Source organism: Lycium barbarum, chromosome 5 (genome assembly GCF_019175385.1).
Source record: "Lycium barbarum isolate Lr01 chromosome 5, ASM1917538v2, whole genome shotgun sequence".
NCBI classification, from domain to species: domain Eukaryota; kingdom Viridiplantae; phylum Streptophyta; class Magnoliopsida; order Solanales; family Solanaceae; genus Lycium; species Lycium barbarum.
This window is the reverse complement of record NC_083341.1, coordinates 112,988,390-113,006,403: the sequence shown is the minus strand read 5'-3', so window position 1 is coordinate 113,006,403 and position 18,014 is coordinate 112,988,390. Positions and strand designations below refer to the sequence as shown.

At 35.4% G+C, this 18,014-nt stretch overlaps 1 protein-coding gene across 2 annotated transcripts; it reads right to left on the bottom strand.

Moving 5' to 3' along the window:
* Positions 1–624: 624 nt before the first annotated feature.
* Positions 625–10,614, bottom strand: LOC132641159 (uncharacterized). Of its 2 annotated transcripts, XR_009582734.1 has the most exons (8): positions 10,283–10,614; positions 9,290–9,412; positions 6,971–7,218; positions 4,426–4,635; positions 4,269–4,361; positions 4,096–4,194; positions 3,273–3,588; positions 625–926 (listed from the first exon to the last, which is right to left on the bottom strand). XR_009582734.1 is itself a non-coding variant. In XM_060358053.1 (2 exons), the coding sequence occupies exons 1-2, from the start codon at positions 3,695–3,697 to the stop codon at positions 920–922; spliced, it is 432 nt and encodes a 143-aa protein (XP_060214036.1). In that variant the 5' UTR covers positions 3,698–4,019; the 3' UTR covers positions 625–919. The 2 variants fall into 2 exon arrangements, 1 of the variants encoding a protein (XP_060214036.1); XM_060358053.1 differs by lacking the exons at positions 4,096–4,194; positions 4,269–4,361; positions 4,426–4,635; ... (1 more) ...; positions 9,290–9,412; positions 10,283–10,614 and having other exon boundaries at positions 3,273–4,019.
* Between the last annotated feature and the right edge of the window lie 7,400 nt (positions 10,615–18,014).

The window sequence follows — 18,014 nt, the reverse complement described above, 5'->3', positions numbered from 1 at the left end:
ATCTTCCTTTCGTCCCCAAATGCATAGTATTTGTGACTTACATATTTGTCATAAAAAGGATAGATTATCGTAGTTGATAGTGTGTTTTTTTTTTTTGATTAAGCACTGAGTGTCCGGGTCTCTTTGAGCCCCGACTAATCCCGGGGGTGCACAGGCCCTCGGCAAGGAGTTTCCCGCAAGTGCACCACGGGTAATTCAGGGTTTTACCCCAGTCCGATGGCCCTCAGAAATTGTTTGCACCCAGTGGGTTTCGAACTTGAGACCTTGAAAGGGAGCACCCCAAGGCTCAAGCCAATTACCACCAGGCCAACCCCTGAGGGTGGTGTGTTTTTGTCACTAAAGAGACTATTAATAACATAAAGCATTAACAAGGAGGAGGATACTGGGACAAATATATTTTTGTCGCTAAATGTAGTCAACTTATGACGAACTAATTTGTTTCGTGACGAAAATTTATTTGTCTAGAAAAATTTAGTTTAGTGGTCACCAAAAATTAATCCTTTAATGACAAAATATTTGTCACTAATTATAGTCATTCAATGACGTTTAATTATTTTGTAGGTAATAATTTTTAAAATTAGAATTGCATAAATTGAAAATAAAATAATAAAACATGCCAGATAATGATACAATTCACCCATGATCAAACAATTAACAACTAAAATTGTACTGAGATCATATCTCATTACAAATTCCTAAATAAAAGTAAAATATGTCTGCTAACAAGAAAATCCAACTGAAATATACTAAATACTACTCCTAAACTAAGATAGACAATGCAGTTTCTTCCAAAGTACCAATCCAACTGAAATATACGAAATATTACTCCTAAACTAAGACAGATAGTGCAGGTTTCTTCCAAAATACTAATAATATGGTGACACTTAGCTTGCAATCAGTCTTGATTCAATTCCCACATTTAATACCTGCGGAAAAGAGAGAAGAAAAATAAGATTAGATTTAAAGTGTAGAAGTTGAAGAATTCAAAGCTCAATGGTTATGAGTGCACAATCCAAAGCTAAATTGAGTTCATCAAAATGGTTTATCAATTTGGAACATCATCAATACATAAGCAACATTATGGGTATGAAAACATTGAACAACTCTACTGCTTTCATTAGAAGAATAAATAGTATTGGAGTAGAAGGTACAAAACAATTTTTGGAACATGAAAGCTGCTATTGGTATTGCTTTTCCCAAATGTGATACTACACTGTCTCGGTTCAAGCTTTGTAGATTCGTGGTCTTTGAGACCTGTTCTTAACACTAAACAGGTTATGTGGAGTAAAACTTTGGTGGGACAATTCAGGATTAATATTGATGGTAGTTACATGAAAGCTAAAGGCCTTGCAGGTATTGGGGGCATCATTAGAGATTGCTCTGGTAACATGATCAGTGCCTTTTCTATGCCTATTGACTGTAGCAGTAATAACCAAGCTGAAGCTATTGCAGCCAAGTTTGGTGTTCACTGGTGCATAAGTTTGGGTATATGGAAATTCACTTTAGAAGTTGATTCTATGTTGATTGCCAATTTATTGAATAACACAAGACTGATAACAGGAAGCTCACACAATTTATTGAAGACACACTATAGATCTTGGGCCAAGCAGAGGTGCAAATAAATCATTGCTACAGGGAAGCAAACCAAGTCGCGGATGGTTTAGCCAAAAATGCTACTACACTGGATCAATCCAAGTACTACAACTCCTACCATCAATTGCCTAATAGCTGCAAAGGCCCTTTTCAGCTTGATCACTGGCGTTGCCAAGTTTTAGACGTAGCTATGACAAATCTAATTTTTTTGTAAGTTGAACATAGTTGTTTTTCTATTGTTCAGGGCCAAAATAACTACTCTTTGTTGTAATATCTTGGTCCAGGGGGTATGGATGTTACCCTGCTTTTGGTATCCTTCGTTGGTTAATGAAAGCAACCCCTTGCTTGGGTGGTTAATTAATTAAGAAAAAAGAGTAGAAGGAACACAATAAGAATATCACGTCTCAATCACGGAATGGGAAAAAAGTATTCTCAACTAGCTATTTCAGCTTGGAGTCATTTATTCTTCTCCTTTGCCTCACACCATCATTGAATCCTGAGCTTAACTATGTTCAAGCAGAAAGGTAAACTTTTGAGCTATATACAGTTTTGGTCACAGTACACTAAAGCCCAGATTAAGACTGAAAACAATTACAGATCCTTTCCTGGCCATGAGATTGAGCAGAATTTATTTGGGAACACTTTAGATATAACTCAGTAGCCTATCATGATGCTATTTAAAGTCCATCGATTTCTTTTCCCTCAATCAGATTACACAACAATGTTATTCTTCACCAAGAAAAAACGAATTAGTCTGAATTTTTCTAGCACTACTACCAAAATGTTTATTCTACATGAGGCTGTCTAGTATTTACCTAAGAACACTTTGGCCACAACTCATTGCCTTTCACAACCATAATTCCACTCAAGCTATGATTTTCTTTTCATACACTTTCTATGTCTTCCACGTGTTTTTTTATTAACTGTGGAAAATTGGACAAAAGAAAAGTTGTCTAAAGAATGAAAATAAATGAATATGATTAAGAGACCAATTAATAATGGCAAAAAAAGAACGTAATGGGAGAGTCTTTAAGCAGAAGCAAAGATCTCGGGAGGCAATAGTGTGATTGATAATCCAGGAAGTTTACTATAGAGCTAGCTTATTTCCCAAGTTAACTAGCCAGTTGAGTAGATTAGACTGCTATCCAAACCTGGTATGAGTGGTATAGAGGCTTCGTAGATGAGGAGAGTGTGCACTGGAAGCTGGGGAATGTCCAGTTCCAGCAGTGATTGTTTTTTTCTTTTGTTTGAGTTGTACAGACTTAGTTGGTAAATAATATAATGTTAGTTACCCGGAAAAAAAAAACAGAACTAAGAGTTTGCAGAAGCTTAACTGGAACATATAAACTAATTACTGCAAATCTGCAATCATGAAAACAATCAACTATTCCTAACTTCAATTCTAGTTTAGTATATGAAAGAGGACCACCAATTAATGAGTATTATCCTGGATAAATAAATATCTCAAAGTTTAAAGACTGCTGCAACAACAACAATTCTAATATCTTCTCCTAATAGCAGTAACTCTTTTTATGTTTCAAGTGTCTAGCTAGATTTATGAGGAGTACTACTCTTTCCTTCATGTTTATTCCAGTTTTGATGCGTACAGTTGTATAAGAGGCATATATAATAAAAGAACAAAAATAGAACTTATCATGTAAAGTTGTGTTACTTCTAACCTTGATGGTGATGAGCTAGCAAAATGTTGCATTTTTTTAAACATTTCCTCTTGGCGTGCTGCTAAAGTAACCAATTGAGAATTTAATGCTTGTATCTGGGCCTGCTGAGTTTCTATCTGGGACTGCTGGTTTTCTATCTTGGACTGCTGGGTTTCTACCACAACTTCAGCTGCATTTAATCGTTTCTGTAAATCATGTTGGGCACTAGCAGCTTCCTCTTTCGTCTTTCTAAGGGAGTCTTCTAACTCTGTTGTTCTTCTTTGTATGGCTCTGGTAGTATCAGGTTTCGGACCATAACCGAGACCTTTTATGCACCCTGATTTTGTACCAAGTACAGTATCCATAATTTGATCAATAGTCATGCAAGGCTCTCCTGGCTCTCCCGAAGTATATATATCTTTCAAATCTTTCATAGTGTTTTGCATAAGAATAGTAATATTATTTAAATTAATTATAAATCTAGCAGCAAATACAACTATATTGCAGTGAAAATCACGCTACCAAATAGCAGCACAAGACACAAATTCTTTCAGCGAACACAACATCTAGATTGGAAATCAGTTTTCTGGGAAGACTATAACAAAATCAATATTCCTTGGTAAAATGGAATTCACCAAACTCGCTCGGGAATTGACTTGATTAGTTGTTTCTGTTGTAAAGTAGAATTTTCATTATTTTAAAGTTCAATCACAAGAAAAAATTTATTATGAATTATTCAAGGCTAATCTCGATTTCTAAGACAAAAAGAAGGAAGACACAACTTCTAAAGAATATTTACCCGGAAAATGCAATGGATATGGTATTAAAATAATAATTTTCTTACATAGTTTGTCTCAGCCTCTAGAGATGACCATCCTTTTTCAGTCGAGTAATGAGTACTCTTGTAGAACTCGATTCTATCAGGCTCTACTCCATTTTCAGCCTATAAAATAAAATATTAATATGAAGTAGAACTAAAATATTGTTAGTAAAAATAACAAAAATGGTATAACTTACAAGTTCAGCACGAGCCGGTACAAACGCTTTTGACCCCATGAAGTGATTAATTTTAAGCTTACTTCGATTGGCCCTGTTTATGTCGCATCGTTTCTACAAAGAACATGTAAATATATGTAACTTAATCAACAAGGATAATAACATGAATATAAATTACCTTATGCTCTGGATCAGCCCACATGTCACAAAGCTTATTCCAATTTTCTCGAGTCAACTCTGGCACTTCAATTTACGAGTTTCTTCCTCCGAACGTGCACTTTCAAATAAGTTGTTTTAACTTGTACTGCCATTGTCGGCTTCTATTTTTCAAAATATCCTCACAACTATCTTTCACGTAATGCTCGTCCAAATCAATTTCAAACTTCTCCTAAAAAACAGATATGTTATGAAGAAACACACGAACAATCAAAATTCCTTTTATATTAAAACAATAATTAATCATCACATCGGCTAATATATCTTAATGGGAAACATCCTGTTAATGTGCAATGGTCAAAAGGGGGTTCTTATTCTTGGAAAGCTTTTTGTTGTATTAGAAGTGAAGTTGAATTCAATATCAAATGGATTATTGGCAAAGGGTACATTGATTTTTGGTTTGACACTTGGTCTGATAATGGTCCAATTCACCAGTTCATGCCTGAAGATGTCGTGCTGAACAAGATTAGTCTAAAGGATATATACACAAAAGGGAATTGGGACTGGAACTTACTTCAACACCAACCTTCTAATGAGACCAAAATTCATATTGACCAGTCATAACTTAATCTTAGAAGATTCTAAACCTGACCAAGTTGTTTAGACTTCTACTTGTTCTAAGAAATTCTCTGTTGGTTCTGCTTGGGTATTTTTTTTCAGACAAACGAGAGACCTCAACTCTTTGGAGAGTAAATTCTGGCACAAAGATATACCTTTCAAAATGAGTTTTTTAACATGGGGAGCCACCCACATTAGACTAGCCACTGATGCAAAAGTGGCTAGACTCGGAATCACCCTTAACACTGACTTTATTGTTGTGAACCTTCTAATATGACTAATGAGCTTGAAAATATACTGACCATTTATTTTGTGCAGGGGAACATGCTAGAAAAATGTGGGACTACTTTGCAACACCATTGGGCATTGAATTCAGGAACATGAATCTAAAAATGCTATTGCTCAACTGGTGGAATATCAAAAACAAAAATCCTATTGTTGATTATATCTTGAAAACATTACCACAAATAATTTGTTGGGAATTGTGGAGTACAAGATGTAGCAACAAGTTTGATTTCGAAAAACCTTCATTCTATAGAACTAGTACTAATATCATGAATACTGTTTTGCAGGTTACAAAGAAGGAATTTGGAAATGCAAAGCTAGGAAACAGAAGCTGTCTATGCCAAGCCAGTGAAGCATCCATACAACATCATACTATCACTAGAGTCAACTGGTACAAATCCGAGGCTCCTTATATTAAACTCTATTTAGATGGAAGCTGCTTGAATGGAAATTGTGGAGGAGGAGGAATTATCAGAAACAACCAAGGAAAGGTCATTTTTGCTTACTATATCAAGATAGTGCCTGGCACCAGTAACCTTGCTGAGGCAGTGGCTTTACTCTATGGATTGCAATGGTGCTCCAAGAATGGTTTCATAAGGATCTGGGGAGAAACAGATTCCATGTTGCTTACTAAGTGCATCAAAATAGAATGGAAACCTCACTGGAGAATTCTCAATCAAATTATGGAGATCCAAAGAATTTTTTAAGAGCATGATTTCCTAATTAGTCATTGCTTCAGAGAAGCCAATAAACCAGCAAACAAACCTGCAGCTTTGAGTCATGATTTTAATGAAGACCATACCTTCAACTCTTTTCCTACTCTCCCTAGTTTTGTTAAAGGACTTGAAAATATGGATAGGTGGAACCTTCCATCATTTAGAATCAAACTCACTAAACCATCCCACATTAGATATGAACCCCCATGAAGCAGATCACTTTTTCAAACTTTGGGTTAGGACAAATTACACTAGCTTCATCTTAATGATCATGTATCAAGTTTGGTATGCCAAACTCAATATGTACATTTTTGCCCATAAATGATCAAAGGAGTCCTAGTTTGAATTTAAAAAAAATATGGACAAAATGGACGATAGCAGGTCACAGGAAGAGTGTGATGCTAGATATTAAAGAACTAGCTAGAATTACTCGTTGTGAAAAACTTTGATATGTCCTGGAAAACGGGGATTTCACCTTAAAAGTAATTTTAATTAATATCTTGTATGGATAAAATTGCCTATGTCATATTTAAGTAGTAGTCATAAGGTTCTTGGTGAAAAGGAGATTGAGTTTAAACTAAACTCTTCCTTTTTTCATACAAACAGGCAAAAAAAAAAAAAGATAATGCAAATAGATTATTTTTAAAAACTTAGGGAAGAATAAATTGCAGTTCAAAAAATTTGTACTACATCACAGAAAATAATTGTAGTTCATGTGTGAGTACTCTAGAGCCATACAATAATTGTAGTTCACGTGTGAGTACTCTAGAGCCATACGTAGTAAGTGAAGGATACATGAGTTAACTTACTACTAGCTTTCGATGGAGATAGATATAGCCGATGAGTTTGCCAAATAAATAGATGGATGAGTAACAGCAATACCCAAAAGAAGAGAACTCACTATAATCACTACCATGTAATAAAATTACAAGAGTATAGAATCCTTACGTGGCATCTAATTAGTGTTGCATCTTTGTCCTCTCTTGTGAGTTCCTTCCACTTGTTTGGAAGTGAAAGAAAATTTCTAGCAATTATCCCTAGTTCATTGGATAATTTTGCCGATTGAGTTGGCTTAGTTGGCCTCCCTTTACCAACTGGGATCTCAATTTTCATCTTGCTTCCCATAGTCTTCCTCATCCTTTCAAGACCTTTCCCTCTAGTCTTGCCACGACCATTCCTGATCCTAGGGGAATCATCTGAAGGAAAAAAGTCAGTTCAAAATACCACATATGAGTATCGCACAGGATGAAGAAAGCAACAACTTAAAATTTTGCTTCATTTATTTTAACAGACAACCAAGTCAAGAAATTCATCGACAAAACAATAAGAATATAGGACAGCTAATCCGCTAATAGCATCTCCTTTGATCATTGAGATCATACCCAGTGATTATAAATTTCACAGATTACATAAAATGTCGTTGGATTCCAAAGGCGTAGATCATAACAACTATCCATTAAGGAAAAGGTTTAAATTGTGCATATTGACGAAGTAGGTACCTTTACATAGCTGGTTTTTATACCATGATGAGCAAAGGAGAGCCGGTCAAGAATAAACCAAGTGTAACTAGCACTAGTTATCATGAAGAAACTATTACATGTAATCTATGCCAACATTTTCAACTTCTTAGACTCACGTATGTAGCTTATATAGCATATTGACAAAGCAAAATCAATCGCAACTGCTCATACAAAATATCCAATGACTTGCATTTTAAGAAAATATGTAAGATAAAGGGTGATATCATTAAGCACTTCTTTTCAAAATGTTGAAATAACATCAGATAACTTTATGAGTTAAATCCGCAAAACATATCGGTTGATGATTGAATTACTGAAATAACAGTCAAGATCAACATAAGAATTATTTGAGAAATTCGAAAATGCAAGAAAGAGAGGTGAAAAAATTAAAGAACACAGAAGAAAGAGTACACTAAATAATTATTACAGATTTAGTAATTTCACTATTACAACCCCAATTCTAAGTATGTTAGCTCTAAAATTTTCTATATTCCACTTATAAAGAAGCTCCATTGTGTATCAAAAAGAATTTCACTGTCCTGTTAAAATAATCGAAGGTAAACGAACCTCGTTTCTCAATTACCACTCCTAATTGATAACAGGTCGCCAAAGAATAATATACTGGGGTTGTTATATGCTGCAACTGTTTATCTATTCACCATGTGGATTCATGTACAGGGGAAGCTATTAACTGCTGATCGTTTGGTAAAAAGGGGCATGGATATAGACACAAAATGTAGCCTATGTTTACAACAAGAAGAGACAAATGAGCACTTGTTTGGCTACTATATAGTGACAAGATGCATATGGGATAGAGTACTAAGATGGATGAAACAAACTACTCCACAAAATCTCACCTGGGAACAACATAAACAGTGGATCATTGGAAGTGTCAAAGGGCAATCACAAGAAGCGCAACTGTTCAAACTATTATATACAGAGTTTGTCTACAAGGTTTGGATGGAACGCAACCAACAAGTATTTGAGGCCAAAAGCAAAACAGGAGAACAAATTGCAAAGGAAATTATATATACATGCTGTGTTCGAGCTCCTCCGAGACTTAGGAATTTAGTAGACAACCTTGTATTTTAAAGCTTATGTTTCACTTTTAGGCTCTTGTTCTGTTAGATTTATTTGAGATAGCAGGCTGCGGTATCGCCTTGCTACCAGTTTTGTAATGACTACTTGGTGATTAATGGAAAGTTAGTTACCAAAAAAAAAATCGGAGGTTCCAACAAAAAAGGAGGGACAGCATGACCATCTTGAAGGACATTGCACAAGAACTGCCTATCGCTGGACAAAAACAGTACAAATGGACAGGAGTATTGAATATTGTGCAAGCATATCCTTAAAAGCATTGTATAGCTATAGATAGGAATCCTTGTAATACAGCTTAGTTTTCATTTTAATCTTGCCTTGAACTGGTTCCTGGAGTCCCAAAGGACCAGTAGTGTAATTATGCTCAATTTGGTTGAATAAAATTTACACATTTGACCCAAAAAAAAAAAAACTTGCCTATCATTCCAATCATTCGTGGTTGAATGATTTTCGCTAGAGTGAACTGAATCAACTTCATTAATCCTAGTACTTCGTTTGCCCAATATCACTCTCACCATCCTCAAATACTGAGCTAATGTCTATCTCTTTCTTTACTAGTTTAACATAAATGAAAGTTTCAAAGGTTAATATTCCAATTTGGCCAATAACTAAATAATTTAATTCTAACTAATATAATAAAACGTATTACCTGTATTAACAGCGGGAGTAAGGTTATTTGATTCATCTGGGGATTGAGTAGCTTGAATAGTTTCCCCTGTAAGTGTAATTTGTTTGAAGATACGTCCTCCTGGTGCCATTGATTTGCAAAATTCTACAAAACACAATATCTAATTTTAGTATGTTCATAAGATGTAAACTGGATTAACAAATCAGTAGTTATATAAAAGCACCAAATCACTGATAACTAAAGGAAAATCCAGAAAGAACATAAATCATGAAGCTGGAAAGTCTCACGCACGTCATTTATTAAGAAGAGTTCAATGTCTTCTTGTTGTATTACTAATTGAATTTTTCAAGCATCACTAGCGTACTAAATAATCAGTATAACATACCAAAGATATATTTATGCAAGAAATTTCCAAATGTGAAAGCACAGAAACTTTTTCATAAACTTATATAGGCTACAGTGTTAACAAGAGGCTGTGGTCTGATAAATATCGAGCCTCGTGAAGAAATACCCATTGGTTTCAACAAAATATTTAATTAACCTACAAAATATTCATCTCAAAAGATATCGGTTCGATTCATCCGGATTCAATTTGTCATTACCCATCCGAATTCTAATCATTTGACACAAACACATGCTTTAATACCATGTTTTCACAATCAATCCTTCCCTCGAAACCCGAGGGGAAAACGCCAATATGAACAAAACAGAGGAGAAATTATTTCAATAGATGCCTTGAATAATGTCATACTTCAGTCGTTATGTGCCACACACCAACGGTAAATATACACACCGCACGAAACTGTAGTCTACACAGTAAAGTAGAGTCTTTCTGTTTCAAAAACTTATAGTAATTTATTTTCTCGAGCTTCTAGATTGATTATATGAGACAAATATAAATCAAGATGAATGGATGTTCAACAAATAATCAATGGACAAATCATTCAAGATATCATTGTCACAAATAACTATCAATTTAATCTTGTTTAAAGATAAAGGAGGAATGATACATACCTGGTCTTCTTGCTCAGGTGCAGAAATTCTGCTTCACTTTCCAATGTAACTTCTTCGTTTATTTTCTCACATATATGGTGGTTATCCTGAAATTCTTTTGGAGCCAAAATTGTGAAAAAATGTAAGCGCCAAAAAACGGTTTCTTTTTCCATTTTCAGCTTTTTGTAATTCTCTTTGGTGGGAATTAGAAGGACAACGAGTTTGAAGGAAGTGGTGCCTCTGATTAACCCAAAAACTTAGGAAGAGGAGAAGTGCTCAAACCCAGCACTAGATATACGATTGTTAAGCTACATTTTAGGGTTTTGTTGTTATGACCCGATCCCCTTTCCCCTTTTTAATGTTATGTGTTGCTTGAAGATAGTGGGACTTCTTTTTATTATTTGATTAATAAATTATCCACTAAGCTTGCTTAATGGTATTTAACTAAAAACAATATATGAAAAAGGAGATATACAGGGAGACAAATACTTTCATATATTATATATAAAAATATTATCTAGAAGATCAATGAATATTGATGAAGAATTTGGAAAGGTTTAGAAGTTTGAAGCCACTAAATAAGTATAAATACAAATAAATAAAGAGACCAAAAAAGAAAAAGGCTCTTGGCATTAATAATAAGACTGAGCATTTTAGCTATTATAAATGTATTTAAGTTTTTGTATATTATTAACATTAATTATTTCATTATATTTTAAAAGGGGAGAGATGTTCATCAATATTTCTGTCTTTCAATACCGAGCCAAGCTCAACTAAGCTTTGTCAAAGTATCACCGAGCTCAAGTTGAGCCGAGCCAAGCCCGAGTTTGCTCTTTGATGTTTTGTTCTACGTACTGCTACACCATTGGAAAAATTAAAATTATAATAAAGTGGTTGATTGAATTTCATTAATTATTGAATTCTTAAATTTAAAATGTTAATTACATTTCGCACCACCAATCACAAAGATATAAATGCTCTTCCGTTAACTAATAACTCCTAATATTGGATTATTTTAGTTCTAATATATCTTTTCATATGTAAAAACTTAAAGGATGTACACCATTTAGGGTGTGTTCGGTAGGGGTGGGCGTTCGGGCCATCGGATTGGATATGAAATTTTCGGTTTGGATATTCAGTTTTCGGATTGAAAATATTAAAATCCAATCCAAATAAGTTCGGATTGTATTGAATATTTTATGTTCGGTTTCGGATTATTCAGTTTGGATATTTCGGATTTTCGGATTTGACTCTTGACTTAAGGCAAACTTATTAGAAACGAAATTCATGAGTTAGTTCCACAAAGGTAAATCTAAATCTTAATTGCTCAGTAAAAAAAAGCCTTCCAGTTCAAATTAGTATTAACAAATTCAAGTCATATCCAACATAGTAAATTCATACCAAATAAAAGCATTCTGGAAAAGTGAAAATGAACAAAATAAAATCTAAGTACTCATCTGAAAAAATAACAAAGAACTCTGCTGTGAGTAACACTAACATCAGACTTTTGAGACTTGAGAAGTAAGAAAACCCTGTATTATATTTGATAGTAGAGAATGGTATATTGGATTAATATTTTAATAGGCATGGCCTTAGGTATTAATCTATTGGACCTAGACTTATTAGTACTGGGCACATATGATATAGTTAGAGCTAGATAAAAGGTATAAAAATTTTGAATTTTCGGATATCCAAAAATCCATAGTACTAAATCCATATTCAATCCGAAATCCATAAATTTTAAACATAAAATCCGAAGTCCAACCCATAATCCAAATATCCAAACCAAATATTTTAAAAGCTCGGATTTCGGTTTGGTTTACGGGTTGGCCCAAACTGTGCCCACCCTTAGTGTTCGGTATGGTTTTTCAATTTTCTCATGTTTGTTGGAGATATTTTCTTTAGAAAACAAGTTTTTTAAAAATGAGGAAAATGACTTTCCTAATGAAACTAGGGAAAGCAAGTCCACAAGTGACATTCCACCAACCACCACACTCGACCGAACCCCAACCACTCCATGCACACCACCCCCACCCACTACCCCTCTACCACCCCAACACCTCTTCACATTTGTTTTTTCAAAAAGACTTTTTATTTTTATTTGTTTTACACCATCCCCCCCCCCCTCTCTCAAAACCCCGGTTGTTTTACTTTTATAAAACATGAAAAATTTGTGTGTAAAATTGGTGTGGGGTGGGTGGTTGTGGGTAAGGAAATTTTTTTTATATTTTTAATGATTTTTTTTAAAAAAAGTAAAATAAAATATATGAAATAGAATTGGGAGGGGGTGAGTGGGGTGGTTGGGGGTAGCAGTGGTGTGGGTGAGGTGGGTTGGGATGGGTGGTGGTATGGGGTAGGGGTGGGTGACGATGGAGTACGTTCAAGGGTGATGGTTGGGTGGTGAAGGGTGGGTGCTTGGGGTGGGTGTGGGTGATAGGGGGTGGGGCTGGGGCTTGGGTAGGTATTTTCCGAAAAATATTTTCTACGAACTAACTGAACATGAGAAAATAAGTGAGAAATTCACTTATTTTCCACTACCCAACCGAACATGAGAAAATAAGAAGAAATTCACTTATTTTTCAAGAACAGATTTTCCAGGCAAACATTTTTCGTGGAAAATATTTTCATGTGTGCTCGGTATGGAGGAAAACATTTTTCAATTTTTCCATGTTCGTTTGATCAAAAATTTTGGAAATCATTTTTTTAAGGAAAACAAGTTTCTTATAAAAGGGGAAAATGACTTTCCTAATCGAAGTACGAAAAATAAGTCCACAAGTGACATTTCACCAACCACCCTACTACCCCCAATCACTCCTACAACCCCACCTAGCACTCCCCACCACCCCCACCCCACAATTTCCCCTACGCGCTGTCACACCCCATTTTAACCGGGTCGATTTAAGGAGTGCAACATATTGGAGATTCCTATTTTTTTATTTTTAAGGAGTCGCCACCTAATTGATTTTAAAGGTGAATTAGGACACCTAAATATTAACTAAGGTAAAGTTAAAACTAAACCTCGATTAATAGTCTGCTTAACCAGTATGATTCTAGGTAAGGGCTCTATATTATCCTAAAGGGAAGGGGTTAGGCATCCTTTAGAATCCGTTAACTTACGGTTATCCGACCAAACTTAGGTTAATTAATTGGATCAAATATAATGCTTAACTCTTAAGAAAAAATAGAGTTGTAAATATTATTGAGGTTTTAAAAGAAATTATAATGAAATTTATTAGTGCATGGTAATCCACTTAAAATAAAATTTATAAATGTTGTTGAGTTTAAACTTATAATTTTATTATACAAATGAGGCTTGCAAAATATAGTGATTTGTATATAGATAGAAACTTTTTAAATAAGACTTAACCAATTTAATCTTCAGAACAGAATTATATTGTATAAATATAGTGATGTAGAAAATCTAGACTTATTTTTGAATAATAAAAAAATAGATAAGTTTTCTTCCTCTTGTTAACTAGGTATAGCTGAAACTATACATGATTAGCTCCGAACTAGAAGGGTTTATTTATAAAATATGCTTGAACTTATATTTGCATATTAGTGGTGTTTTGGAAATTAAGATAATAAAATATGATTCCTTTAACTCAAAAATATGAATTTATGCCATCAATTATTCTAGAAGCAAATATTATAGATTCTATAAATAATTTCTATGTGGAAAGAAGAAACTGAAAACTTATGGGATTAATTATTGATTTTATTTAAACTAACTACCCATTATTAAAACTAAACCTACTAATCATTAGGTTCATCTAAATTAAGAAAATAAAACAAAATAAAGAGTTAGTCATACAATACAAATTAAATGCACAAAATAAAATAAAAGAGGTAAATAAATATCGAATGGGCCAGCCCATTTTTTTTTGACTGCCGAGAACTGTTCATGTGATTGGGCTTAGCCCAGAATTTCCGTTTCTTTTGTTTTGCTGCGGACTGGCTGGACGCGGAAAAGATTTCGTTGGGCTTCTTCGGGTGCAGCGAAGTGAGGCGAAGGTTTCGATCTAACCTCGAACACTTCAAATCTACTTCGAGACACTACGAACCCCGAATTTGTATACCATCGAATCCAAACGGATGCCAAGGGCAAAAAAGAACAAAAAGGGTGTGGATTTCGACTCGATATCAAATAATATTGCTAAAAGAATGATTTAGGAGCTTCATAAACTATTTTTTTTGTTGAGGTAATTTTGGGGTTTTTCGTGACCAGAAAGAAAAAATGAAAATTTCAGATTCTTTGGGGTTTTCGATTTTAATCTTTCAGGGTTTTCTACGGCTAAAACAATTCCTCCTTCGTATTCTCCTCCAACAAAATCCTCTTTCGAAATGACAACAGAGCAAACGAAAGCCCCTCTTCCCTTTTTTTGGGTTGTGTTCGTCGTGTTCGTTTTTTTTCTGTTGTGTTCGTTTTTCGTGTTCGTCGTGTTTTTCCTCATTTTCTCCTCTCCTGGAAATCTCGTATTTAAAGGGGGGAATTAGGGTTTTCTTCGACGCAGAGAGAGAGGAGCGGGGGAGACAAGACGAGTGGGGAACAGAGGGAAATGGGAGTGGGGTAGGCGGCGGCGGTGGCGGGGAACAGGGAATAGTGGGTGAAACGGAGAAGAGGGGAGAAAGGGAAGGAGAGAGAGAGAGAGAGAGAGACGAAGGGGAGGGGCGGGGCGGGAGAGAAGGAGGAGCGGCGGAGGGGTGAGGGTAAATGAGGGAAAGGGTTTCCCTTGTTAAAAAATGGGAAATGGGCCAGACCCGGTCCTTTTTTGGACTGGGTCAATTTTTGACCGGGTATTAAAAGAATGGGCTAATAAATTAAAACATGGACTGGTCTAGAAATTAGGGTAAAAAATATAGGCTGGTCAAAAATATTTATGAGTCGATTGGACTTTGATTTGGAATCCGATAAATCAAAAATACGGACTGAGTGCAAGAAATAGTTTGGCTTTTGAATTTGAATAAAAGACCCATTTTAATTAACGATATACCGAGGGTGACAAAACATTGTTTAATACAAAAAAATGTGTGATTATTAGGACTCGGGTAATAAAATCATATGGTGTTATAATAGCCGTGCAATAATATTTTTTGAAAATCCACAGTAAAATAAAATACTATTATTTAATTATGCAAAGATAAATGCGATGCGTGTGCGTAAGCTGGTAAAATGTGCTGAAATGATAAAGATGTGAATAATAATAATAATAGTAATAATAATAATAATAATAATAATAATAATAATAATAATAATAATAATAATAATAATGGCTAGTAAAATACTATTATTTTACTATAATAATCGAATCCAAACGGATGCCAAGGGCAAAAAAGAACAAAAAGGGTGTGGATTTCGACTCGATATCAAATAATATTGCTAAAAGAATGATTTACGAGCTTCATAAACTATTTTTTTGTTGAGGTAATTTTGGGGTTTTTCGTGACCAGAAAGAAAAAATGAAAATTTCAGATTCTTTGGGGTTTTCGATTTTAATCTTTCAGGGTTTTCTACGGCTAAAACAATTCGTCCTTCGTATTCTCCTCCAACAAAATCCTCTTTCGAAATGACAACAGAGCAAACGAAAGCCCCTCTTCCCTTTTTTTGGGTTGTGTTCGTCGTGTTCGTTTTTTTTCTGTTGTGTTCGTTTTTCGTGTTCGTCGTGTTTTTCCTCCTTTTCTCTTCTCCTGGAAATCTCGTATTTAAAGGGGGGAATTAGGGTTTTCTTCGACGCAGAGAGAGAGAGAGGAGCGGGGGAGACAAGACGAGTGGGGAACAGAGGGAAATGGGAGTGGGGTAGGCGGCGGTGGTGGCGGGGAACAGGGAATAGTGGGTGAAACGGAGAAGAGGGGAGAAAGGGAAGGAGAGAGAGAGAGAGAGAGAGAGACGAAGGGGAGGGGCGGGAGAGAAGGAGGAGCGGCGGAGGGGTGAGGGTAAATGAGGGAAAGGGTTTCCCTTGTTAAAAAATGGGAAATGGGCCAGACCCGGTCCTTTTTTGGACTGGGTCAATTTTTGACCGGGTATTAAAAGAATGGGCTAATAAATTAAAACATGGACTGGTCTAGAAATTAGGGTAAAAAATATAGGCTGGTCAAAAATATTTATGAGTCGATTGGACTTTGATTTGGAATCCGATAAATCAAAAATACGGACTGAGTGCAAGAAATAGTTTGGCTTTTGAATTTGAATAAAAGACCCATTTTAATTAACGATATACCGAGGGTGACAAAACATTGTTTAATACAAAAAAATGTGTGATTATTAGGACTCGGGTAATAAAATCATATGGTGTTATAATAGCCGTGCAATAATATTTTTTGAAAATCCACAGTAAAATAAAATACTATTATTTAATTATGCAAAGATAAATGCGATGCGTGTGCGTAAGCTGGTAAAATGTGCTGAAATGATAAAGATGTGAATAATAATAATAATAATAATAATAATAGTAATAATAATAATAAGAATAATAATAATAATAATAATAATAATAATAATAATAATAATAATAATAATAATAATAATAATAATAATGGCTACTAACTGTATAGAATAATGAAATGCCGATATTGATAAGAGACTAATAATTATAGTAAAAAATAAATATATATATTTTAATTTTTCTAAAAATATTAAAAGCGTAAATAGGTATTTCGGAGGAGAGGCGGGACAAAATTGGGTGTCAACAACTTGTCCCTCTTTGCCCGGTAATGATGAAAAGAGTTCTCGGGCAAAGACGTTGACTCAATAGCCTATTTTGTCCCGGCTAAAGGAAACTCGAGAGGATTATGACCGAACTCCGGTCTCTGAGTTGCCTACATATCTCGGGCTGCACGATAATCAGGTCGAGTGTAGTTCTGGAACAATTACGACACCTGAACCCGATTAGCGCGAATCTTGCAAAATATTGTCCCAGTGTTGAATTATGATAACACTGGGTATTATGATAGAGACTTGAGAATTCAATTGCTGGAATGCAAAAGAATACTTGTGATTAGAGACGAGTGTTCGAGGTAGATCCTTGACCCGTGTCGGAAAGTCTTATTATCCTTCCCGACAAATTGCCCCAGTTCGCTGCCGAAGAAATAGTTCCACGAGTTGATGTGTGATGCCAACTTCGATATTGTCAAAAAGCCAACAGCTAAAAACAATTGTTAGCAATAAAGAAATATATGTGTAAATAAGACGAGGTTGGAGAAGTTACACTTGCAACCCCTGTTTTGAAAGTTGAATCCACATTCGGAGGTGGGTGCCTGAACTGAAATATAAAATACCCGCATTCGGAGGTGGGTGCCTGCATTCGGAGGTGAGCGCCTGAACTGAAATATAAGATACCCGCATTCGGAGGTGGGCGCCTGAACTGAAATATAAAATACCCGCATTCGGAGGTGGGCGCCTGAACTGAAATTTCGGAGGTGGGCGCCTGAACTGAAATATAAAATACCCACATTCGGAGGTGGGCGCCTGAACTGAAATATAAAATACCCGCATTCGGAGGTGGGCGCCTGAACTGAAATATAAGATACCCGCATTCGGAGGTGGGCGCCTGAACTGAAATATAAGATACCCGCATTCGGAGGTGGGCGCCTGAACTGAAATATAAAATATCCGCATTCGGAGGTGGGCGCCTGAACTGAAATATAAAATACCCGCATTCGAAGGTGGGCGCCTGAACTGAAATATAAAATACCCGCATTCGGAGGTGGGCGCCTGAACTGAAATATAAAATACCCGCATTCGGAGGTGGGCGCC

Bases quoted from the DNA above. Each gene is read 5' to 3' on its own strand.
- LOC132641159 (XM_060358053.1), bottom strand. From the start codon at position 3,697: ATGCAAAACACTATGAAAGATTTGAAAGATATATATACTTCGGGAGAG.